The sequence below is a fragment of the Nyctereutes procyonoides genome, unplaced genomic scaffold (assembly GCF_905146905.1).
Source record: "Nyctereutes procyonoides isolate TBG_1078 unplaced genomic scaffold, NYPRO_anot_genome, whole genome shotgun sequence".
Taxonomy (NCBI): Eukaryota; Metazoa; Chordata; class Mammalia; order Carnivora; family Canidae; genus Nyctereutes; species Nyctereutes procyonoides.
Genome location: NW_026575121.1, coordinates 45,771,410 through 45,796,160, shown reverse-complemented (window position 1 = coordinate 45,796,160; position 24,751 = coordinate 45,771,410). Strand labels below are relative to the sequence as shown.

General features: G+C 40.1%; 1 protein-coding gene across 3 annotated transcripts in view; it reads left to right on the top strand.

Annotated features, from left to right (window-relative positions):
- ABCC4 (ATP binding cassette subfamily C member 4) overlaps window positions 1-24,751 on the top strand; it is a 247,650-nt gene that overhangs the window by 206,078 nt on the left and 16,821 nt on the right. For 2 of the 3 annotated variants that reach the window (XM_055336187.1, XM_055336188.1), the window contains exons 26-29: window positions 1,632-1,787; window positions 13,483-13,572; window positions 19,363-19,535; window positions 19,995-20,100. In XM_055336187.1, coding sequence (XP_055192162.1) covers window positions 1,632-1,787; window positions 13,483-13,572; window positions 19,363-19,535; window positions 19,995-20,100 — 525 coding nt within the window. Of the gene's footprint in view, window positions 1-1,631; window positions 1,788-2,232; window positions 2,406-13,482; window positions 13,573-19,362; window positions 19,536-19,994; window positions 20,101-24,751 lie in introns of those variants that run through there. The other variant, XM_055336190.1, reaches the window with a different exon arrangement.

Below are 24,751 nucleotides of genomic sequence, written 5' to 3'. Positions count from 1 at the left end.
GTCAAGTTCTGAGCATAGAATCAGTGCTCAGAAAGTTCTCTTTTGTTGAATGCTGTTGAAAAATTTGCTGAATGAATTTACAAATGGTTGAAAACATGTCTTAAGCCCTTCTTTGGTTCCGGATAACTAGATGAGGTGATATATCTTGGGAAGCTCCCACCAGCAAATTTGTAGTTGGGTGTTGGGCAAGCTCTTTGGTCTTTAAGCAGAAGGGCACACGGGGTGGGGGTTGGGGGGAGCAGTTTCTGTATACAGGTTTAAATGCATGTAGCTAAAAACCTATTTTGTACAGTACAGTTTCATTCCTGACTAGCATTTTTCCTGCTTTATATTGATGCTTTGATCCTATTGTTAGTGCATTTAATTTCTCTCTACTCTGGTTCTAATAAACAGACTGATACTGGACGTGTATCTTTCCCAAGGGGGTAATTGTGCATATTAATTACTTTGTAAAATGCCTTTTGAACTGCGGAGATGAAAGGCCCCATATAAATAGCAAATAATATTTGTGTTTTTGTTGTTGTTGATGATGATCTCATTAAGGGTATTTCAACTACTGGCTACTCTTTTTTAAGACACTGAGACTTAACATTTAAAAATTTTAAGGGACACCTGGGTGGCTCATCTGTTGAGCGTCTGCATTCACCTCAGGATCTGATCCCAAGTCCAGGGATCTAGTCCCACATTGGGCTCTTTGCGAGGAACTTGCTTCTCCCTCTGTGTCTCTGCCTGTCTCTCTGTGTCTCTCATAAGTAAATAAAATATTTAAAAAAAAATAAAATAAAATTTTAGGATATTTCCTTTCGAGATAGAATGTGACCAGGTATTTAATAGCCAGAAATGATGTGCTTGTTCTACCAAAGAATAATCCCTCTCCTGTGGTAGAATTGTGAGAAAATGATTACTTGTTTATGTATAACGCTTCTGACTTGTTTATCACTATACTATTATCTAAGAAATCCACAAAGTTTAAATACCCAAACAGAAGGAATAAACCTAATTTAAAAAGTGACTTATCAGTGGCTGAGGAGATTGCTGGGTTTTCACTGCCACCGGGCTGATTGTATAATTTTTTACTTTTCTATAGACCATTGGATCTCACCCGAGGATGGTGACCCCTCTTCCTGCCTCAATCCCCCCTCAAGGGACTCTCAAGGAATTTGTCACTGTCTGACATTTCTGGTTGCTACAGTTTGGGGGGTGCTTCTGGTATATGGTAGGCAGAGGGTGGGATAGTGATAAACATTTTGCAATGAATGTACAGGGCAGCTCTCTACAACAAAGAATTGTCTAGCCTAAAATGTCAATAGTGGCAAAGTTCAGAAACTCTTTTTAGATCACATTCAATATAGAATTTCCTTTATGGGGATGCCTGGGTGGCACAGTGGTTGAGCATCTGCTTTTGGCTCAGGTCATGATCCTGCAGTCACAGGAAGGAGTCCCGCTTTGGGCTACTCTTAGGGAGTCTGCTTTTCCCTCTGCCTATGTCTCTGCCTCTCGCTGTGTGTCTCTCGATGAATAAATAAATAAAATCTTAAAAAAAAAGAATTAATGTGTCTTCACCAACCAGTGTGCTTCTCCTAGGTATTTTGCATATTGTTACTCTTAATCCCTCCTGGATCTCTTTACAGGTTGGCATCGTGGGAAGAACAGGGGCTGGAAAGAGTTCCCTCATCGCGGCCCTTTTTAGATTGTCAGAACCAGAAGGTAAAATTTGGATTGACAGGATCTTGACAACAGAAATTGGACTTCATGATTTAAGGAAGAAAATGTCCATCATACCCCAGGTATGTAAGTCAGGGCATTCTCACATGTTCTTTTGATAGGGGAACATAAGCTTCATTGTAATTTTACTTGGTTTTTTAAAAGAAAAATGAGGGGTTCATCCTTTCACCCCAATAGGGTATATTTTTAGCAGCAAATATTTTCATCAGATACCAGGTCTTTTGTGTGTGTGTGTGTGTGTGTGTGTGTGTGTGTGTGTGAGAGAGAGAGAGAGAGAGAGAGAGAGAGAGAGAGATTTCAAAACTTACCCAGAGAAATTTCTGGACTCAGTCTTCCCTGGTACCGCAGTTTTATCCGCTGATAATCACATAATTCTGAAAATAAAATGATAAATGTTTTATTTAGCATTTGAGAGGGTTCTGTAGCGAAACATGGGTTTTACATGTTTTAGTGGTAGAATTTTGTTGTAGGAAATAAAACTAACTCTTCAAATGTAATTGTCTCTAGGGAGGGCTTTCCATGAAATGGATGGGCTTTGAGCATTAGTGTTTACATAGCTATTTGGAGAGACTTAGAATCTAGCCATTACACAAAAACAGACACATAGATCAATGGAACAGAATAGAGAACCCAGAAGTGGACCCTGAACTTTATGGTCAACTAATATTCGATAAAGGAGGAAAGACGATCCACTGGAAGAAAGACAGTCTCTTCAATAAATGGTGCTGGGAAAATTGGACATCCACATGCAGAAGAATGAAACTAGACCACTCTCTTGCACCATACACAAAGATAAACTCAAAATGGATGAAAGATCTAAATGTGAGACAAGATTCCATCAAAATCCTAGAGGAGAACACAGGCAACACCCTTTTTGAACTCGGCCACAGTAACTTCTTGCAAGCTACATTCACGAAAGCAAAAGAAACAAAAGCAAAAATGAACTATTGGGACTTCATCAAGATAAGAAGCTTTTGCACAGCAAAGGATACAGTCAACAAAACTCAAAGACAACCTACAGAATGGGAGAAGATATTTGCAAATAACATATCAGATAAAGGGCTAGTTTCCAAAATCTATAAAGAACTAATTAAACTCAACAGCAAAGAAACAAACAATCCAATCATGAAATGGGCAAAAGACATGAAGAGAAATCTCACAGAGGAAGACATAGACATGGCCAACATGCACATGAGAAAATGCTCTGCATCACTTGCCATCAGGGAAATACAAATCAAAACCACAATGAGATACCACCTCACACCAGTGAGAATGGGGAAAATTAACAAGGCAGGAAACCACAAATGTTGGAGAGGATGTGGAGAAAAGGGAACCCTCTTACACTGTTGGTGGGAATGTGAACTGGTGCAGCCACTCTGGAAAACTGTGTGGAAGTTCCTCAAAGAATTAAAAATAGACCTGCCCTACGACCCAGCAATTGCACTGTTAGGGATTTACCCCAAAGATTCAGATGCAATGAAACGCCGGGACACCTGCACCCCGATGTTTCTAGCAGCCATGTCCACAATAGCCAAACTGTGGAGGAGCCTCGGTGTCCATCGAAAGATGAATGGATAAAGAAGCTGTGGTTTATGTATACAATGGAATATTCCTCAGCCATTAGAAACGATAAATACCCACCATTTGCTTCAACGTGGATGGAACTGGAGGGTATTATGCTGAGTGAAGTAAGTCAATCGGAGAAAGACAAACAGTATATGTTCTCATTCATTTGGGGAATATGAATAATAGTGAAAGGGAATATAAGGGAAGGGAGAAGAAATGTGTGGGAAATATCAGAGAGGGACACAGAACATAAAGACTCGTAACTCTGGGAAATGAACTAGGGGTGGTGGAAGGGGAGGAGGGCGGGGGGTGGGGTGAATGGGTGACGGGCACTGAGGGGGACACTTGACGGGATGAGCACTGGGTGTTATTCTGTATGTTGGTAAATTGAACACCAATAAAAATTAATTTATAAAATAAAAAAAAAAGAATCTAGCCATTAGTAAATGATTGTGACCAGGTGGCAGTAGAGCATAGTGAGAAGAACTCAAGATAAGGAGTGCCATCTCTCTGGACCTGAGGTTTCTCTCCCTCATAAGACAGCACATAATTCCATCTCCCGGACCCTTCTGATGGCAGGGTTAGTGCATGCGGGGTGTTTCTTGTAGCGCCAACACCTGCCTGCTCTGATGGGAGGAGGCCGTCCTTCATTTTTCTTATTCTGCTTCTTTACAGAAGTGTGGTTTTCAGGAAGCATTCTAGAGATTGTATTATGCACAGTATAAGCTCCTGTCATTCCTTGTGGCTCACTCATTGAGTCGCAGTAAAAATACAGGAAGTACTTATTAAACAAATAGTGTCCTCCAGTTTTATAGCCAAGGGGTAGCATAGACCCTGTGCCCACTGGTCTGAGGTCTGCAACCTTGGGGTCTGGTCTTCCATTCTACCCTCTTATTTGGGACTCACACATACTCAGCTCCAGGCGTTGCTGATTTTTCTTTTGTTGTCTTTTGTTTTTTCTTTTAATTTGGAGTTTTGTTATACTCTCCAGTTATCTGCCTATGAAGGAAAGCTGAGAAACTCTCTCTCACACGCACACAGAGTTTTGAGATGAAAAACATAGGGAGTGCAGCCTGGGTGGCTCAGCAGTTTAGCGCCATCTTCAGCTCAGGGCATGATCCTGGAGACCCGGGATCGAGTCCCACGTCGGGACTGCATGGAGCCTGCTTCTCCCTCTGCCTGTGTCTCTGCCTCTCTCATGAATAAATAAATAAAATCTTAAAAATTTTTTTAAAAAACACATAGGGAACATAGGGAATAAGACACAAAAAAGACATGTAAATGTGTTTCCTGACATGTCGATATGAAGAGCTCATAGATGCCTATTTATTAGAATGCATGTAGAATATGGCACCCAAATGGAAAGAAAGTATGGAGTTGTATCTTAAGGTTGAGTATAGCTGTGGGTACCTAACACTGGCCTCTGGAATAATTGAAATTATTCTAAGTGATTTCATCATCAAAATCAAGATAACTTCTTTCACAACCACAAAGAGATAACCCCCTCACCCCCACGAGAGTCACTATTCTCAATAAAACCGGAAAACTCCGGGGAACCTAGCTGGCTCAGTTGAACATGTGGCTCTTGAGTCGTGAGTTTGAGTCCCACACTGGGTATAGAGATTACTTTAAAAATCCAAAGCAAAGCAAACAACAAAAAACACCCAAGTGCTGGTAAGATTGTGGAAAAATCTGAACCCCTTTTCACAGCTTGAGGGAGTGTAAAGTGCAGCCACGGAGGAAAACAGAATGGAGTCTTTGCAAACAAAAATAGAATCACAGAAGAATGATCATTATAGAATTATATCCTTTTTGCAGTTCTGGATGTATACCCAAAATAATTGAAAGCAGAAATGCTAATAGATACTCACAATACTATTCTCAAGAGCCAGAATGTCCTTAGGTAGATGAGTGGGTAAACAAAGTGTGGTCTGTTTGCACAATGTTCTGTTATTTAGCCTTAACAGGGAAGAAAATTGTGACATGAGCTCCAGCATAGAGGAATCTTGTGGACATTGTTAGGTGAAGTAAGCCACTCACAAAAGGACAAATACTGTATGATTCCACTAGTATGAGCTACCCAAGTATTCAGTTTCATTGAGATAGGAAGTAGAATGATTGTCCCCAGTGAGTGGCTAGAGGCGGGGGGGTTGGATAGCTAGTGTGTAATGGGTACAGAGTTTCAGATTGGAATAATAAAAAGTGTTCTGGAGCTGGATGGTGGCGATACCTACACGTGAACTCACTTAAAAATGATGTAAGATAGTAAATTTTGAGTTTTGTGTATTTTTACCACAATTAAAAAATCTTTAATAGCTCTCCTATCTCTAATACTTCTATGTGTTTCTTTTTTCTTTTTCCTTTTTTTTTTTTAGTTGAAGCATAACTGCCTACAATATTACATTAGATTCGGATATACAATGCAGTGATTTCATATTTATACATCTTATGGAGTGTTCAGCGCATTACATCCATTTACCATCTGTTACCCCCCCCCATCTCTCACCTCTTAATCCCCTTCAATATTGTGTCCATAAAATTTTTTTTCAAAGATCTCCCTGTTCAGGCAAAATGGAAGGAAATTTTTAGCACATTCAATCTCTATTTGAAGCTTCCCTGTGGCTACTAGATTCATGACTTTAGAAAATAATGAGTTGAAATTCCCAGGTTTTGTATTTTGGTTGTACCCATCTCTGAAATGGGCCAATCGAGATTAGTTAGCAGAAATGCTGGGTGTGTCTGTAAAGTACTTTCATGTCCTTGGATGAAAGGATCTAGGAACATGTCCCAAATTATTTTTAATGCTTCTTAATAAGAAATGGTTGTATGCTTGTGTACATAAAAGCACTGTATAAATAAAGAAATAACGTTAGATGATTTTTGGCTTTGCCACTAATGTTTTGGAAGCACATCTAAGCAAAGACTAAATACACCTTGACATCACCAGGTTTGGGTTCTCTTCCATAACTTCCCACCCTACTTTGGAGCATGCTGGAGGTGCATACTCCAGCGAGCGTGCTTACAAAACAGTACTAAGCTTTGTATCCATGTAGATAGTGATCACCAACCATTGTAAACACAGAGTTCTCACTTTATATGCCTTTGTCTCCAACGCGCAATATTGGTTGATGAAAAGAGAGTCTAGATAGACGGTGCAATATGTGAGGGTCCCAAGAAATCTCGCAGGAGGCAGCCAGTGGTAGAATCTTTAAGAGTGTTGACTGAGTTATCAACACGACCCTCCTTTTTATTCCTTCTCTGTCTCACGTGTGACCCTTGATGTCACTTGGCGTCCAAGCTCCAGTGTCCTCCACCATAAAACAGGGCTAGTAGTTACTGGCTCATATATTTGTCTCAAAGATTTAACTGCAGGAGAAAAAATGTTTGTGGCCTCTCAGGAGTGCTTCATAAATAGAAACTATTGTTAACTAAAGATCAGGGCACTACCCTCTTGGGTATTATTGTTACTTAAGTAAAAGCAGTAACACGTTTTGGAATGAGGCTCTTAAATTTCTCTTTGTTTTTGTGGTCGTTGGTGATTTCAACAACATCGGTTGTTTATCACATAAACCAGCTTGTTTCTATCCATGTGTATACAGTGAAACCAAAAAAGTGAAGACAATATGAATTCTAGCATAAAGAGTAACGAACCTGTCCAGTGTTTTCCTCACCAGGAACAAGGAGAGATGTATCACTTTTCTTTTGTTTTCTGGCTCCTCTCACCTGGCTTCTTTCCTGACCACTGCTCTGTACCCCACTAATGCTTTGCATTCCTCTTTGTGTTTCCTGGATGTGTTTTCTTCGCCCTCCCCTTGTTCCTGGCTATTTCCTACCTCTCCCCAAGCTGTCTCTCGTTTCTGTTGCTGTAATTTTGGTTGTAGTCGTATATGAATTATACAAGTATTCCTAGCACCTAACATTTCTAGAATGCTTTACATGTTTTAGACTCGTTGCATACTATCCCTACAGTTTTATGGTGATCCTAATCGGACACATTTAAAAATTGAGGCACAGTGAGCTTCACCCCTTCAAGGAAGCGGAAGAGCCAGGATTCATATTTATTGTAGGGAGATTCCCAGTTCCACATCCTGACCAGCTCACTGCTCTCCTCAGGCCCGCAACACATTGGAGAACTGTAGAACCACCACAGTAAACTGCTATATATCACGATCCTGCACGCACATGTGTGCACACATACGTGCAGAAACACGTATTTCGCAAAACACTATTATTCTTAGTGCTCTGCACTCAATTTTCTATTTTATCCATTCTATTCTAGTTCATATCAAAGACAAAATGATGGTCATGAGGCACAAAATTGATTTCATGATCCATTGCCTGCACTTGCAGTTTGAAAAAACAAAACCACTTTTCTTTTCTGTCCCCTGGTTAGCCGGACTCCTGCTCTAGGTAAGTCCCATGTCTGGAGCCTCTCTTGGGCCCTTATTCTCACCACAGCCCTACAGGGTTAACACCATTTTCCAGGAAGGAAATGAAGATGGGTTGAGGGTGGTTCCTTATGTATCAGGAGTCAAACAGCTCTTAAGCAGTAGAATCAGAACTCTCGACTGTCTGACTTCAAATATATATACAGTATATATATATATATATATTTTTTTTTTTTTAACTGAATGATCTTCAGTATCTCACCCTATTTTTTCTATCACACTCAAAAACAATTCCCCAAAATCACAGCAAAGGACAATTGAGAGCAGTGTCAAAGATACTTCTTGTTTTTCTCATTTGGACAGTGGTGGTTTTGAAAGGCTGAAACATTTGTAACATTTGCTGAAAAACCGTGAGGCACACTCTGCACTAAAAGAAAATCAATTTAAGAAAAGGGGTTAATGCACTTACCTGTCCTAGGCTAGCATCAGGAGTAGGTAATTGAAATTGTACCTTGCTAGAGCTAAGAGCCCTTTCTCTTTACAGCATCTAAGTTGGCTGCAGGAGTGGGAAGGTCTGTTGGCCTTGTCACTTAAGTTACTAGTCTATAAGCGCAGACAAATTCCGTCCCTCTTCCCCTGGTATGAATAGGAAGCAGTGTCTCAGCACCCTGATTTAGAGTTTGGATCAGTCTCTGCAAAGGAGAATGAAGGTTTTTGTTTGTTTTGTCTTTTCTGATTGTTGTTGGGTTTTTTTTTTTTTTTTTTTTTTTTTTGAGTGTTCAATTTAGGGAGCCAGGTCTGCCTCCTTCTCTGGCTGTGGCTTGCTGTAAGGTGGGCCTGGCCGTAGGAGTGAGCTTCCATGGCCATCCCGTTTGTCCAGCTCATCCAGGTCCCTGCAGGGAGAGATGAGAAATGGAAGGAGACGATCCCAGCCACTGCCCACCTCAGAAGAGGCAAGGAAGTAGTGACACAAGTGGTGGTACAGTCATGGGCCGATCCCACCGGGAATATTCAAAAGCAAATATTCTTTGGAATGTACTCCTCAATTTGTATAAATTTCAGCAGAAAGGAAAAAATGAAAACCCTTCCTAAATTGCCAAAAGGGTAGCTGAAATGGGCACTTCTCTTTATGCTCACGACTCGAAATAGTTAAACATGTTCCCTACGGAGAATAGCAAGATGAGATTATATTTAGAGAATAGCTTGCTTATCTGAAAGGATCTGGAAAAGTGGATTTCAAAACTTTTTTGGATGGATTCTCTACATCTAAGCCTTTTTCCTTTTGGCACCAAGAAAATGTTTTCAGTTGAAAAGTGATTCCATGCAAATTCATTATTTATGATTGCACCCCAAGGGTTGGCACAGATCAACAGCTATCATCTTTATCATGATTAAACCGATTCTTTCTTTTTCTTTTCTTTCTTTTTTTTTTTAAACATTTAATAGACTTTAAAAAATCAGAGCCAAAGCTACATATTTTTTAAGCCGTCCACTCTGCTGCCTTGGTATTTATTTCCATTCCCTGGGTTATCTTCGGTAGGTGGGAAAGGTTAACTAGAGCTGTGTCTTTAAGATTTTTTTATTCTTACCTGGATTTATTTCCTCTATTTTTGTTTTGTTTTTGTTTTCGTTTTCGTTTTGTTTTTCCTTGTTGAGAACAGAACTCAGAGGAAAGAGGTAGTATGCTGTTACTAGTAAAGAAATACAACTGGAATCTAGCCTAATGGAGTCGGCCTTTTGTTTCTGACACTGAAGTCTTCATTAAATCCCAGGGTAGTGCTCCCTGAGCTCCTGACCTTTTTGTATCGAAAGAGGACTTTACAGGACTTAAATTCTTTTTCCTTTGTTGGCAGACAGTGTTCTTTTCTTCTGAATATGGATGATGATCAGTTCATTCAGAGGCTATAGGATTCTTTTTTTTTTTTTTTTTTTTGAAAAGGAAAGTAAGATTTAAAGCCTCTTCGGGTGATTCTCTCATTCTTGAAACACAGAGACAAGCTACCTTAATAAAGGTCCTCAGATTAGAAATGAAAATGTAGCTCTTAGGACACAGGGGACCAGCAGCCTCTCTGGAGGCTATGTTTTAGGAGAGGGCAGATTTCCTGGTTTGGGCCTGAAATGATTAAGGTATGGAAAGTGTTGTACTTTATCTGCCTGGTTTGTAACCACTTGTACTTTTTTTTGGTCTTGGACCAGGGTCGTTTTAAGCTTCTGAAAGTTAGTGGGTAGGATTTCCTTTTAGGATAATGAGAGCTTTGTCTTCTAGTAGCATCTACAAAAGGCCTAGTAAAACCGTGTTCTTAGTCTTACAATTGTGTTGAGAGATTATCAATTTACTACACTAAATGCTTTGATTCAGAGTGGCCATTTTTGGGTCACATGGCTAATCTGAACTTACTTTGGTTAACAAAGGAAAAAAATTACTGACTATGGCACAAAAAATAAAAAAGGTAAGCTTTTAATGAAAAACAGACTTGATGTTAAGATTCCATTTAAAATAGTACACTGAAAAGAGCATTTGTTTTCCTGACTATACCATGCCATGTAATTCTTACAAAATGACGTTTAATTGTATACCCTCAGGAAAAATATGTAGGTTAATATATTTAGTGTATATTATATGTTTACATGAAGCTTGTATGTCCTGCCATGAATCTCCATGCTGAAATGTTATGCCTGCAAACATTTTTACAACATTTATTTATAAGATGAGTTTATAGACTTCATTGCTTGGACATGGGTACTTTAAATAATAGTATCTATCAGAAATGACGATTAATTTGACCCTTATCTGCTCTTGCAGTATGTGTCTACTGTGAGCACTTTTATTACCTTTTGAAGATAGTATAGTGGTTTCTTATTTGGCAAGTGGATGAAAGTAAAATGAATAGAAACCAAAATGAACATCATGCATAATACACATTGGCATATTAAACAGACATTGTTAACAAACTGCCTGCTGGTTTTAAAGAAAAATACAGCTTCAATCAGTTAACGTTCTAATAAATCATTCTCTTCTTTCATGTTTTGACTGAAATTGTATTCATTTGGAAATATATATTCAGTCTGTCATAACAAAGAAAAATATTCTAAATTACTAAACTGTTTGCTTCTACACATTGCTAAGTGAACTTGAGTAATCACCTACTATATCCCTTTATATTGACATAGAGATTTAAGTGGTGACCTGGATTGCAAGGGGAAGTGGTTAAACTCAACTTTTTTCCTGTATGAGAGTGGTGACTTGTTGGTAATGAACAGAACCTCCCTACGGCCTCTAGATATCTCAGATGTCTGTTTAGAGCCCAACACAAAGCAGCCCCAGGCTCAGTGTCAGAGAGACCAACTCCTCTTTCTGCAAAGAATCACATGTTAGTCCCCCAGTTTTGGGGCAGGTTCCTCCATTTCAAGACTTTTTCTTAAAGAGAAGATGAGGGAGGTGATAGGAGAGACCCTTCCTGTGAATGAAATAGGGGATTGGATTTTAAATGTGTGTTCCCCTCTTGAATAACCACCAAAACAATGCCTCCCAAACTGCGAACTGGGCCTTTTCATCATTTAACCAAAAAAGAAAAGTCTATATTTGAAAAACAAGTCGGGATTTTTTGTAGATTAGCTTAGGAAACAGCTCTGTAGAATGTACTTTAAAATCCAGGTGGACCCTTTATCCTAGACCTGTTACCGGATGTGAGTTTGTTTGTTTTATGAGAGGCACCTGAAGGCAAACACGTTTGGTCCTGTCAACCCTGATGGTTCTGTCCTGTCAACCCTGATCGGCTTGGGATTAGTATAAGCAAAGAGACCACCTCCCACTTCTTTGGCTGGCCTTGAAGCTGATTCCTTACATCCCTTTATCTCCCCCAAACACCAGTCATCAGAGTCTCAGTTTGGGCACTGGAGCAGATATTACTCATGGTTTAGAGCCTTGGTGGGAGGAGGACTGTGAAAAAGTGAGGAACGAAGGGTAGTAGCCCTCCTCCTTTATGGAACCCTCAGGGAATTGGAGGAGGGGAAATGAGAGTTTGTTGAATTGATAATTACAAAAGAGTAAGTTAAAGTAGAATGTGAAGATTTTCTGAAGTAGAGTGAATGAAGGCTAAAATACGCTGACAGGGACCTCTTACCATGGCTTATTAGATAGTGGTTTATTATTATTATTTTTAAGATGTTATTTAGGAAGACAGAGTGAGAGGCAGAGATGTAGGTAGAGAGTGAAGCAGGCTTCCTGTGGGGAGCCTGACCTGGGACTTGATTCCAAGACCGGGGGCTCATGACCTGAGGCAGGCACTCAACCACTTAGCCACCCAGGTGCCCCTAGATAGTGCTTTAGTCTTTGATCCTAAATTCAGTAGTTTTAAGGGAGACTTTGAACTGGGATCTTGGGATTTTTCAGTTCAGTAATCATTTTGAAACCTCCTATGACCAGTTATTTTTCAGTGCTTTTGGGGCATATCAGCCACCAATTTTAATCAACTTTGTAAACAAAGTGTCCTTTTTAATTGTCTCAATATTTGGATTTTGCTTTCAGGTAGGCATATTTTGGATAGCACACTTAATCTGTCTAATGCATTCATTTCTCCCTCCTCAGTCTTAAAACTGAGACCACAGGGAAAGAAGGTACAAGAGGCACTATGAGTGTAATTCTTCTCTGTGGCTAGAGAGAAGAAATGTTTACCTTATAGTCTCAGCTTTTGAGAAGCCAGGAGGAACAATCTAGCCCCAAGGTCAGGGGAGATTGAGACTGATGATTCCCTTGAGCCCTTCTTGGATGCCTGTGGAAGTCAGATCTTCTCTTGCCTGTGGAAGTCAGATCTTCTCTTGCTTCCACATCTGTGCATCTCGTTGTTCTACTGACTTCCCTAAAAGTAGCCAGTTGGGCTTTGCTCTGCTGCACATGTTCTTTTGGTCTGGGTTATCCGAGCCTTCCAGAAGAAAACAAAAATGGCCTACATAAGCTTAGGTACCAGATTGTCTCCTGAAACCCAGAAGGAGACATAATACTTGCAAGAATGATTTAATTGTGGCTCCTCCTGAAGCAAGTGACTAGGAAAGAGCGATTTAAATTAAAGTAATATTATTATTTCGCACGTCACAATGGGTTTCAAGTTATCCTGTCCTTGTAGTTAATAACGAGGTTCTGTGAGGCATGTAATCCTGATGCTCAGACAAGATAATGTGAGGATTAGCTGGTGCAAAACCAGAGGCATCTCTTCATGCATAGAGTCGCCAATTGGCCCATTAGCTCATATTCTCTTTGGACATAAATCAGGGTGTCCCATTCGCACATGGGAAGAGACTCCTAATTCCAGAACACTATTCTACCAGTGGAGGAAGTATCCTACCTTTTGTATCCATGCAAATGTGGACACATTTTCCAATTTTGCTTTGAGTCATAAATGTCAACGAATTATACTATTGATATTTTCCAGGGTCACAGCAAGAGTGATGATAAACTTAACTCTCTTGATGAGTATCCTTAAATAATTATATCCTTGTTTTTCCTGCTTAAGTAGATATTACTAGGAAGGCATTTTTAAAAACCAAATCCTCCTCTCTTCCGTTCTTTTCTTAAGACGACCCACTTCAACAGTTTATTTTGTTAGCGGTCAGTGGTCCAGAAGATATTTTGGGTTACACTTTGTGCAATGGAATATTCATAGAGATACTGTTTTGTCAACAGGTGATTGTATCCTTACTATTAATGATTATAGTGAGTTTTGGTTTAAAATTTTACAATGTTCTGGAATTTAGCATTGAAATAAAATGAAAAGAGGGCTATATAACACTATTTTTGAATATTTAGGAACCTGTTTTATTCACTGGAACAATGAGGAAAAATCTGGATCCCTTTAATGAGCATACGGATGAGGAACTGTGGAATGCCTTAACAGAGGTAATTTAATAAACATAATTATTTTAAACTTGTTACCATAAGTATGTGTGTTTGTACCTCTAGAATGTTGCAGATAATAAATGGGAACTTCTTGGTGTAACTGCCTCTGTTCACTACTTGGGAGAGCATCGAAGGCTTGGACACACTTAAAATTTACCTATTGATGACAAAAACCAAAAATAAAACATCTCATATTTTCACTGTAACTTTATTTCTAGAATCCAAAGCAATTCGATACATTCTCTTACTTGTCTTTAGCAAAGTACTAAACTGGGAGTTATATTTATGGGTTTACATTTTGGTCACCAGTTAGCCTACAACATTCATTTTACTTCTTTATTCTTAGGGAACATCCACTCAATGAAGATAGTAATAGTTTTTCATTATTGACCATAGATAAGGAGAGCATATTAATAAAATGCTTTGAAGTTTTATAAGAAAGTGTTTATGAAAGTAAATAATATAATTAGAATGTGTAATAATTATTTTTGGCAAATATGTCATTTTAATACTACTAAGTACATTTAAGTGGCAGCACCCTGGACCTTTCACTAAGTTTTCATGCTATCTATTAATTTCTACAGGTTTTTCTGTTATTTGTGTAGTCTTTATCATTTGGGTCACTTCTTTGAATTTCCTTGACCTTGCATGGAATGGATTTTGGCTGTTAGGATGCTCTTGGTTTGTATATTTTGACACTAGTTGTTTTGTGTTTTTGCCCTAATCCTGCAAATTGATTCTAAACTCCTGGATGTCGGAAACCATGTCAGACTTTTAAACCTTAGACGTCTAATCCCTCATGGGATCTACCTCACTCTTTTGTATTTAAAAAGGTGGCACTTAATAAATGGTTACTAAGTATTTGATCTCTTCATTTTGAGAACATGTGACTTCTGTCTTTAAAAATAATTGCACAGATCCCAGTGACTGATTGCTCACATTATTGTAGTTTTGCATCAGTGTTTGTCATTTCGTATCACCCTTCCAGGGAAAGCTCTAAGCTCTTCCAGTATGTAGATGCACTTTGACTGTGATCAGGCATAGTTGGAGGCTGGACAGTTTCTTGCCAGTCATTCTGGTTTCTCAAGGCATGTCACTACTGAGTCTTACACCCTGCTTTCCAGTAACCCTAGGGATTTTATTTTCCTGCATGGCGCCAATTAGTTCACCTTATCCTTCAAGCTTGAAAGCAATTGATCTTTAATTTCATTTAAGTTTGTGAGTCTTCCTCTAGTGAAATTCTAGAATTAAAGAGGTGGGCAGAACAGTTAGCTATCAAGTCTTAAGAAAAATAGGATGATCCCTTTCTCTCTGACTCTTATGACAAATTTCATAATTGTGATGCCATTGGGACACACCTTAATTAAACAGGAATTACTGGTAAATTATTTTTCTCTTTGTTTCAGAGCTTGCAATCTCTCCTCATAGATTCTCAGGTAGCAAAATTACTCTAGAACACCCTGTTACGGGACCAGAAAGAAATGTTAATTAGGAGACAGATCCTATAAGACAGATCCTATAAAAACTATCTCAGAACTTTGATCATAACATTCTTTTTTTTTTTCTTTTTTCTTTTATTTTGAGAGACAGAGAGAGGAGGAAGAGTCATAGGCAGAGGGAGAAGCAGGCTCCATGCAGGGAGCCCGATGTGGGACTCAATCCCAGGACCCTGGGATCACACCCTGAGGCAAAGGCAGATGCTCAGCCACTGAGCCATTCAGGCGTCCGTCCCTATGCTTATTTTTTTCCTGCCAAAATTAAAATGAAATTTAGTAGCCTGTCATAATTCTAATTATAATGTGATGGAAGTGGTTTTGTAAGCTCTACCTTTAGTTTCTTTTGACTACATTTGGGACTTCCTTAAATAGAAATAAACAGGATTGCTGCACAAAGTGAAGTGTGTAGTTTTCATGTGTTGCTTCTGGAATTGACCTCATTGCTTTAGTGGTACCTCTTTGAGTGAAAATTCATCCCATAGTTGTGTTTCTCTAGGAATTATTTCTTCATGACATGTATATTTTTCAACAAAAGCTTTGGTAGATTTTCTTAAAGTATGGATATAGCATTGTATTTACAGATGATTGAAACTGTTGTATTAGCATATAGATTCTGAAGCGTGTACCTAAGAAAGGCATCAAAACATAAATGTTGCTTATTTGGGAGATAATAGAAAAATAAGGATTTTTTTCCCCTCACTCCGCTTTGGCTTTTCTGAGTTCTCCAGATTTTCTCCCGTGTACTTTATTGCTTTTATTCTCTAGATCATACTCTTGGCAGATGAAATACTACAGACTTCATAGTATTTATGTGGGTTTCATGGCCCTGTTCAGAGAGGTTGGGATAATTCTGTAATAGATTAGGTAGGCACCCTTCACCTGGAATCCTTCGAATCTCCAGGCCTTTCAACTGTGGACAAAGAACGTACCTTCCCTAAAACTGTAATCAGGATGTAATATATGTGCATTTACCTGGAGAGACACCATATAGACGGTGCAGCATACAAGTGCCATTCAGGCTCTTTTCAATTTATCGTGTTCCGTCTACCCACCGTCTCCACGGCTTGCTTCTTCCCATTGTTTCCAAACCTGAGCATCATCACTAGACCTGGTATCTTTGGCAGCTCCCTTAAAGGTAGACCCCCGTCAGATGCTTTACAGATGATGTCTAGCTGCAAACAGAACCCAAATTCATAGGGTTGGCCTGAGAGCCAGTATGAGAACACTACTATTTTTCTCCTCTTTAAGGACTTCAGTGAAGGGACGCCTGGGTGGCTCAGTTAGATAAGCCTCTGCCTTCAGCTCACTTCATGATCCCGAGGTCTTGGGATATAGCCCCAAGCTCAGTAGAGAACCTGCTTTTCCCTCTGCTGCTCCCCCTGCTTGCACTTGCTCTCTTCTCCATCAAGTAACTAAATAAAATCTTAATTTTTTAAAAGCCTCCAATTAAGGTTTTTCTTTTTTTTTAAGGTTCTTCTGGTGTTTCCCGCTCCTCTCCTAGATGAGGTAGACGTTTGAAGGGTGGCTGTACTGTGCATGCTGCCCATCTCATCTGGGCTCTTTTTTCATAAATTTAAAAACAGCCATAAACCAGACATTAGAAATTGGTGGCAATTGGGACACCTACAAAGCACTGGGAGTTCTTAATACAAGTAATGACTGCAAATCAAGCAGGGGCTAAAAGATCATAATAGATATACTGCTGAGTGTCCAAGTTTTGACACTTCTGAACAAAACAGCACCAAACAGCTTTATTACTGGCATATGCAATTAAGAGTAGGGGAATGTCCTGTTAGAACTAGGGAGAAGTTGTCTATTTATGTTCCACACTGATGGTACCTCTATTAGAGTATGAGTCTTTCTCATATAGGAAACTAAGCCCCAGAACTCTGAGCCTCAGCAGTGTGTGCATGGGGAAATGTACTGCAGCTCTTGCTTTCGTGATGTTGTATTTACATTTCTCCTGAGGCCATTCATTTTGATCAATCAGCTTCCCCTTTACTTCATTACTATTGGTTTAGTTCTAATAAAAACTCTTGTCCACCTGTTGGTTGATTGCATTTCAGACTGCCTTCTCTCTCCAGCTCACATCAGCCTTTGTGTTCGAAAAGAAAATTCAACAAAATGTGGAGATCGTGTGACATCTGTGTTAGCCTAGTATGAGGGATCCTAGCACCTAGTAGATTCAGCACAGATACTGGGTTACTCTGACAAGGTTCACTATGATGGAAATGGGTGTCTTATAAATTCAGCTTATTATTTTCAGTTTTGGTGTAGTTTATTATTTTCTTTAGCTTAAAAATAATCCTAGGGGATCCCTGGGTGGCTCAGCGGTTTTGCGCCTGCCTTTGACCCAGGCGTGATCCTGGAGTCCCGAGATCGTGTCCCACATTGGGCTTGCATGGAGCCTGCTTCTCCCTCTGCCTATGTCTCTACCTCTCTCTCTGTGTCTCTCATGAATAAATAAATAAAATCTTCAAAAAAACAGGCTAGTAAGCTGTCATCTGAGTCGGGCAAGCATGAAGTTATCTCTTCAAAGTCAGGATATCAGCCTTAAGAAAGACCCATTGGCTTCTATAGGTCTTGCCAACATCAACTCAGAAGGAAAAGCTAATGAAAGCCATGATTGGTTCCATCACCTGGGGGTATAGATCTATGAATAGATTTCATCAAAAGAATCACCTGTATTCTTTGCAAAGAGGCCCTCCTCTTTGTAGGGAATGGGGTTGATTAAGCCTAATTCTTCCATTTCATAATTTTAGTGCAAGGTCTGGCCGCCACCATCCAGATTTTATACTTTAGATTTTATATGCCTTTCACGCTAATGCTGAGTACCAGTATCATATTGAAATCTAACTCATATTTCCCATTTCTGTGGATTGGGCTACCATCTTAAGCACAATAATTCTATTCACACAAGTGTTTCAGCATTTAGGATCGCTGTCAAAATATTGCTCAGTCACCTTGTGTTTTGTCATTTGATACTTATTTCTGTGTCCCTCCTTATTGGCCACCATCCATCAATCTGTTGGTCTCTTAATTTGAAGTACATTTACTGTCTGTTCTCCAGCTCTCAAGAATAGCATGAGTTTGGTTCTTACTCTGTAAAATTTCCCCAAACCAAGTATTCATGGGGCTGAGCTCTACCACTTAGTGTGATTTCAGATTACTTTTGGTGTTTAAGGTTTTTTTGTTTGTTTTTTGTTTTTGTTTTCTTGGAAATTAAAATCTTATATAGAAGATAGATTAATATAAACAGTATCTAACCTCAGAGTGTGGGGGAAATAAGATTTGATGTTGGACCCTGTTTTCTTTCACTGCAAAACATGAGTTTAAAGGAACTGTACTTGACTGGTCTAGCAGTAGGGATTAAATTTGGGAAGGAGCCATTTCCAAAATGGTTCCAGGTTTGTTAATATGTGGTGTGGTTTCCATTGTTTAAATTTATTTTGTTTTTGCCATTAAAATCTTCCAAAATGATAAAGTGCTCACACATTTCTGTCTTTTGAGAACCACACTTCCTGCAATAATGAAACAATTTTTTTCTCCTGGTGTACTAGCTCTTAATGTACAAAGTGTATTTCGGGGAAACTTGACTCAAGCATGATGATCCTTTTAACTTTTTTTAATTGTTTAGACTACACTTAGGGAAATAGCTTCAGTTTTTTGAGGGATTTCCTTAATTCTAAGGAAGGGGTTCCTGGTGGATGTCATATGGCAGAGATGGGGGATAATGATAAGATTTCTTTTCACCAACTTTATTGAGGTATCATTTTTACATACGAGAAAATTCCCCCATTATATGTGTGATTCAGTGATCTTTGGTAAATTTGTAGTTACCAATTTTAGAAGATTACTGTCACTCCCCCTCCCCACCTCAAATTCTCTTGTGTATTTATAGTTAACTGTCTGCCCCCAGGCAAGCACCATTGTGCTTTTTTGTGTCTTATATATAAATTCCTACATTTATCTTTATCTAAAAATTAAGAGGGAGCATTTTAAATTATTCCTTGTTTTACCTTGAGAATAGCTTTATTCAACATAGTAGTTATCTCTTCATGCATGAACTGATGGTGTCTACTGATGGCAACACAGAACACTCTCAATTCCTTTTAAGATTGTGCTCCTAAGTCAGAATAATTCTGTGCTGAGTTGATGGTGTGCATCTTTTTCAGTAAACGGTAGCTGGAAGTAACCCTACTGTCCATCATGTGACTGGACATGTAAGCTACTTCTGAGCTCCCACATCCACTTGTCTACTTTTGTAAAGATGTGATTTTTTCTGTGTCCACAGGTACAGCTTAAAGATGCTGTTGAAGATCTTCCTGGCAAATTGGACACTGAATTAGCAGAATCAGGATCGAACTTTAGTGTTGGACAGAGACAGTTGGTGTGTCTTGCCAGGGCTATCCTCAGGAAAAATCGGATATTGATCATTGACGAAGCGACAGCAAATGTGGATCCCAGGTACAGACCTGAGGTTCATGAGCCTTGGAATCCAAATTTTAAATATGGTCAATGGGAAACCTTTAATGATGCTGAGAAATGTTTCTAAGTGCTCTCTTCACCCCAAAGACACCTTGATAAATGTTACATTCTGGGAAACGGGAAGCAACCCAAACAAATTACACAGTGTTAATAATATTATTAGGTATCTTAACACAGCTAATTTCCTAAATTCAACTCCTGATAGTTTCAAGCAGTTTGAAGGAAGAATATTTTTTTGTTGTTTTTTTTTTTGAAGGAAGAATATTAATATTTTACATGCAAAATAGGAAGTTTCTATATAGGTTTTTTATACTCCGTTTCTCAAGAAGACCATGTCTTTGTCTCTTAAAATCATTATGAAAATGTCTTGTGATTGTTTTAAGTCTTAAGTCTGGTTTTCCCCTTTTACTGAACTAAATCCAACTCCTTTGGTTCCAGAACTGATGAGTTAATACAAAAAAAAATCCGTGAGAAATTTGCCCACTGCACTGTGCTAACCATTGCACACAGGTTGAACACCATTATTGACAGCGACAAGATAATGGTAAGACCCTCACCTGTGGGTTTCCAGGTGTTTCCATTTATGTTCAGTTTTTCAACTTAACTTTCCTTGTACAACCTGATAGAAATTTCCAATAAGTTAGTTGTCTGTCATTTTTCCTGTCCTCCCTGACAGTAACTCTGTACTTAACTATACCTTCAGAGTGTACTGTTAAATAATATAATAATTTCATATTTCCATATTAGAAGTTTCTTTGAATTGTCCTTTTCCTTGAAGATGGCCAGCCATGGAAATATTTCAAATCCAAGATCTAGCCTCCTCTTACAGAGTCATAAAATACTCATTGTCACCGTGTCACTGTTGTTTCAGTATTTTGGATTCTCTCTCTCCCTCCTTTTTTTTTTTTTTTTTTTTTTTAAGATTGTAGTTATTTACTCATGAGAGCCACAGAGAGAGAAAGAGAGAGGCAGAGACACAGGCAGAGGGAGAAGCAGGCTCCATGTGGGGAGCCAGATGTGGGACTAGGATCACGCCCAGAACCAAAGGCAGATGCCCAACTGCTGAGCCACCCAGGTGTCCCAAGTATTTTGGGTTCTATTAATCAGAAAATTAGCCTTTCATTTCGGCCTGTGAGCGGTTGTTGGTTAAGTTGCAAAATTTCTTGGCTATTGAGATGTTCGCAAGATGTAATGTTAGACGGCAGTCTGTGAGAAGAGAGGCCCAAGTCCAAAACACCGAGTATTTCAAAGAAAAAATTTAATATAGGGGATTTAATATAAGAATTGGAGGTCTGAAAAAGTGGAAGGGAGGCACCAGGGTAATAATTTTTGGACGCACCTGAACCCCAGGACAGATCTCCAGACCAGAGCATGGCAGAGGAGAGACCCTGAAGACTCCTATGCTCAGATTTCCAAGGAGAGCCACTGTCCAGCTGCTGGTCACATCTGTGAGGGGCACCATGAGGCTAGTTCTCAGTGTGTGCTCTAATGGATGCTGGGGGCTGGTGCCAGGTCGCAGTCCCTGGGTTATGTTGCAGGACTGGCATAAACGACTGCACCCATTTGCTTCATTGCCCACCGTCAGTATCCCCTCTCATACCCCCTGCTGGTGGAACCCAACAGAGTACCCCTGGTCCAAAGTGTCTCTGATTTGGGATTTGCAGAAACCAGCCTCAGCATCTCAGGTGTGACTGTAGGATAGAAGGTGGATCTGAGGCTGCTGAGACTAGATAAGCATCCAGCAAATCTCTTCCCTGGTAGATCTGGGGACCGCACACTTGGCAGGCTCCAAGCTTTGGTCTCTAGGTATCTATCTGCTGCCTTTTAGGTTTGATTGGCTCTTTCATTCATAGTAATTCCATCTTTCCTTTCTTATTTTTCTTTCCTTATTTTCTCCCTCCCTCTCTTCCTTTTGTCTCTATCTTCCTCTCTTTTCTCTTTTGTCTCCTTTTCCTCTGTTGCTTACTCGTTTTCAATAAATCTTAGGATGTGGCTTTATAAAATGAGAGGAAGTCATCCCTCAAAGGAAAAGTGTTTAGATGCAAATAATCTGGAGGAATGCTCAGGCTGAGTCCCCATTTGTGGCAACAGGCTGAGTTTTACCTGTCTCGTGGACGCTGACCATTGATACCGTGGTGCACCAGACACCACGGTATCCAGTGATACTTTGATCAGTGGTGAAGCAGTAAATAAATAAAGAAGGCCTGTATAGTGTATGAGAGGCAACAAATGGAGTTAACCCGTGATTTTGATGATCTGTAGTAAAAAGGTTAATGATCAAGAATAAATAGTAAGATCCAAACTTCCTTATGTCCGGTTAAAATGAAGCTGTCTCCTTTGAATCTTTCAGGTAGTTTCTGCAACAGTCCCTCCTACCCTGCTTCTCATGCACTGTCAGGTGGGATCATTAGTGCAGGGGCTTGTTTGGGAGCAATGAGAAATTCCAGGTCTCCATGATGAAGCGCGCGCTACCTTCCATGTTAGCACTCCCCAGACCAGGACATGTACAGGAATGAGATCTGACGGGGCAGACACAAGAGTTGGGTATTCCCAACCTAAAGGATGCTTTAGGATGCTTTAGGATGTGGCCTACCTGGACTAGAACATCACAGTAGGAAGCAGGTCACTCCACCTGACTTCCATGAGCTACCCTGTGACATTCCATGATGGCCTGACAGTGACTCTCTTAAGATTCCAGAAACATTTAGCATCATGCATCCTTATGCCTTCGTTTTGTGTTCTTAAGAAGTAATTGGAAAAATAACCTTTCATTCCCATTTGTTTCCCATCACTGTGTTCTCATCTCTTGGCATTGAATGGCACACATTATCCTCACAATAGGGTGAGTGAAGCCATGAAGCTTCCCTGTCTGATGTGCTTTGTGAAGCTTTGGGGGCAGAAGCAGCAAGCTGGGCTGATCTCCCGTTCTGTTGGGGGCTGGTCCAAATAAAATCCTTGCTCCTAAATGTACCATATAGATTTATTTTTGGTTTTGGTATGACCACAGTGATGGTAGCTTCTTTGTTTCATCTCCTTCTTAGAAATACTTAGAATACTGTGGCTCTGGAATGCATGATCGGTTAAGGAAACACCAAACAACAGAACTCCCAGACTCTTTAGCTGGTCCTTCCTTAATCTTACCCATCAGCACCTGACCCATGGCTGGAAACTTCTGTATTCTCTTTACCAGTCAGCTTCCTTGCCATTATCAGAATAGGTCAATTTGTGGAATGCATTCCTTACCAGTATCTCCTGGTAAATTTCAAGAACCTCAGATTTTTCTCTTGGGCAGTTTCTTTGTCCAAGTCCTCAGTGTGGTTTGGCAGAGCACTTTACAGCCCCTCCCTTCCTTATTGTCCTGACCTCACTCTCTCTGCTCTACCTTTTTCCTTAAGGAGGGAGTTGAAACCCGCATATTTAAGAGTTAAAACTGTCTGTTGTCTTTGGGTTCAACAGGATGCTGGCAGCTCGGACTAAGTCTCCAGGAATGGAAATGGTGAGAAGGTTGGATTGGGGGCAGATAAACAACAATATGATGGATTGAGCCTGGCATGTGAAGGAAGGGTTCTGAGGTCTGGTGGAGTTGGGGGAACTGAGGGAGAAGTCGGTTTGGAGATGAGAAGTACAAGTTTCTCTTCGGAGCTTATGACCTGTGCCCAGAGGGACCTTAATTTTGTGGTGAATTTTGCATATTCCCATGGGGCTGCCGCTCCAGTGATTGGGGGGACCTTCAGTCCGGGGCTCCCACCAGGGGAGGTCAACATGGCCACTTGCTTCCATCTTGGTCATAGCTGGTTTTGGTTGCTGGCTCCTTTGACAGGGAATAGCAGGATTAGACCTCAGGGGACCCAGGTGGTGTGCATTCCCTAGCCTCATCATTGGGGTCTTGTCCTCTGCACTCCATCCACTCCGGGTGGAAACCTATTTTATTGTAGAGTTTCTGATTAGCATTTGGCTTTTAATCCAGCAAAACACCATAAATAATGTTCTTTTCTCAAACTTTTAATTTGGGGTACATTTTTTTTTTCTTGCTGACTTTAGAAATACCCATTTCCTTTCCACAAAACAAGGGATGGTCTGTTCTGTTATTCTGAAAGCTTTAGGGCCATGGAGACGAGTCAGTCAGCTACAAGGCCTGCTCTTCTGGAGAGTGGTGTGGCAGGTGTTGGTGGAGGGTGGCAGCCAGCCTCAGGGAGTGGCTGTGTAAATGACGGACACTAATGAAGGGCATAACCAACAGCCCTGTCATCGTAAAGTCATGTAATTGCACGTGCTCACGGTGTAATAATTACATTTTGTTGCACTGGTGAATACTTCTGCACAAAGACGAATGGATATGGTTTTGTTTACTGTAAGTAAATCAAACAAAAGGCTTGTTGGGAAACAACTGTGACCTAATTAATAGCTTTGTTTATGTGTTGGCTCTCCAAAGGGATTTACCCAGTTTTGGTTCATTAAGCGCCATTAATGTGTTAGGCTTAGAATTCTATTTTACAAAGATGTTCTTTCAATTTTAACTTTATTAAACATGATGTAGTCATAATGACAGCTAATTTAATCTTCCTCATTTGCTCAGTTGCCACAAAACAGTGGAGCAAGACAGACAAATTAGAAATCCTCTTTCTCCTAATACTCACCACTATCTCTGCGTTAAAGACGGCTTCTTCCCTGTAGTTTGAGGATTAGTTGGTTACTTGTGACCTATCTTCTCTTCAGCCGGTGGTATCACTTTTTCCTCTTCATTCTTGCGTACCCTCAACTCCTGACAGTACCCCCGCCCCCCACCCCCCCACCCCCGCCGCATTGCTTCCTGGGTTCAGCATTTTCACCATTGAGGGTTAAGGAGTTCTAGAGAACGAAAAGCTGGGGATGAGAAGCCCAGAGGCCACCTCTTCTACTTACAGTCCATTTTACAGTTTTGTAGTCTTTACCTTTCTTCCTCAACTCCAGGCTCTCTGTATCTTATTTATTTTTTTTTAAGATTTTATTTATTTATGAGAGAGGCAGAGAAATAGAGAAGCAGGCTCCCCGCATGGAGCCCAATGTGGGACTGGATCCCAGGATCACAACCTGAGCCAGAGGCAGACGCTCAACCAATGAGCCACCCAGGTGTCCCTCCAGCCCCTTTTAATTGAGTTCTTTCCAAAGACCTTAAACCCAGAAACGCTTGTAACATACACCCCCCCCCCCCCAAG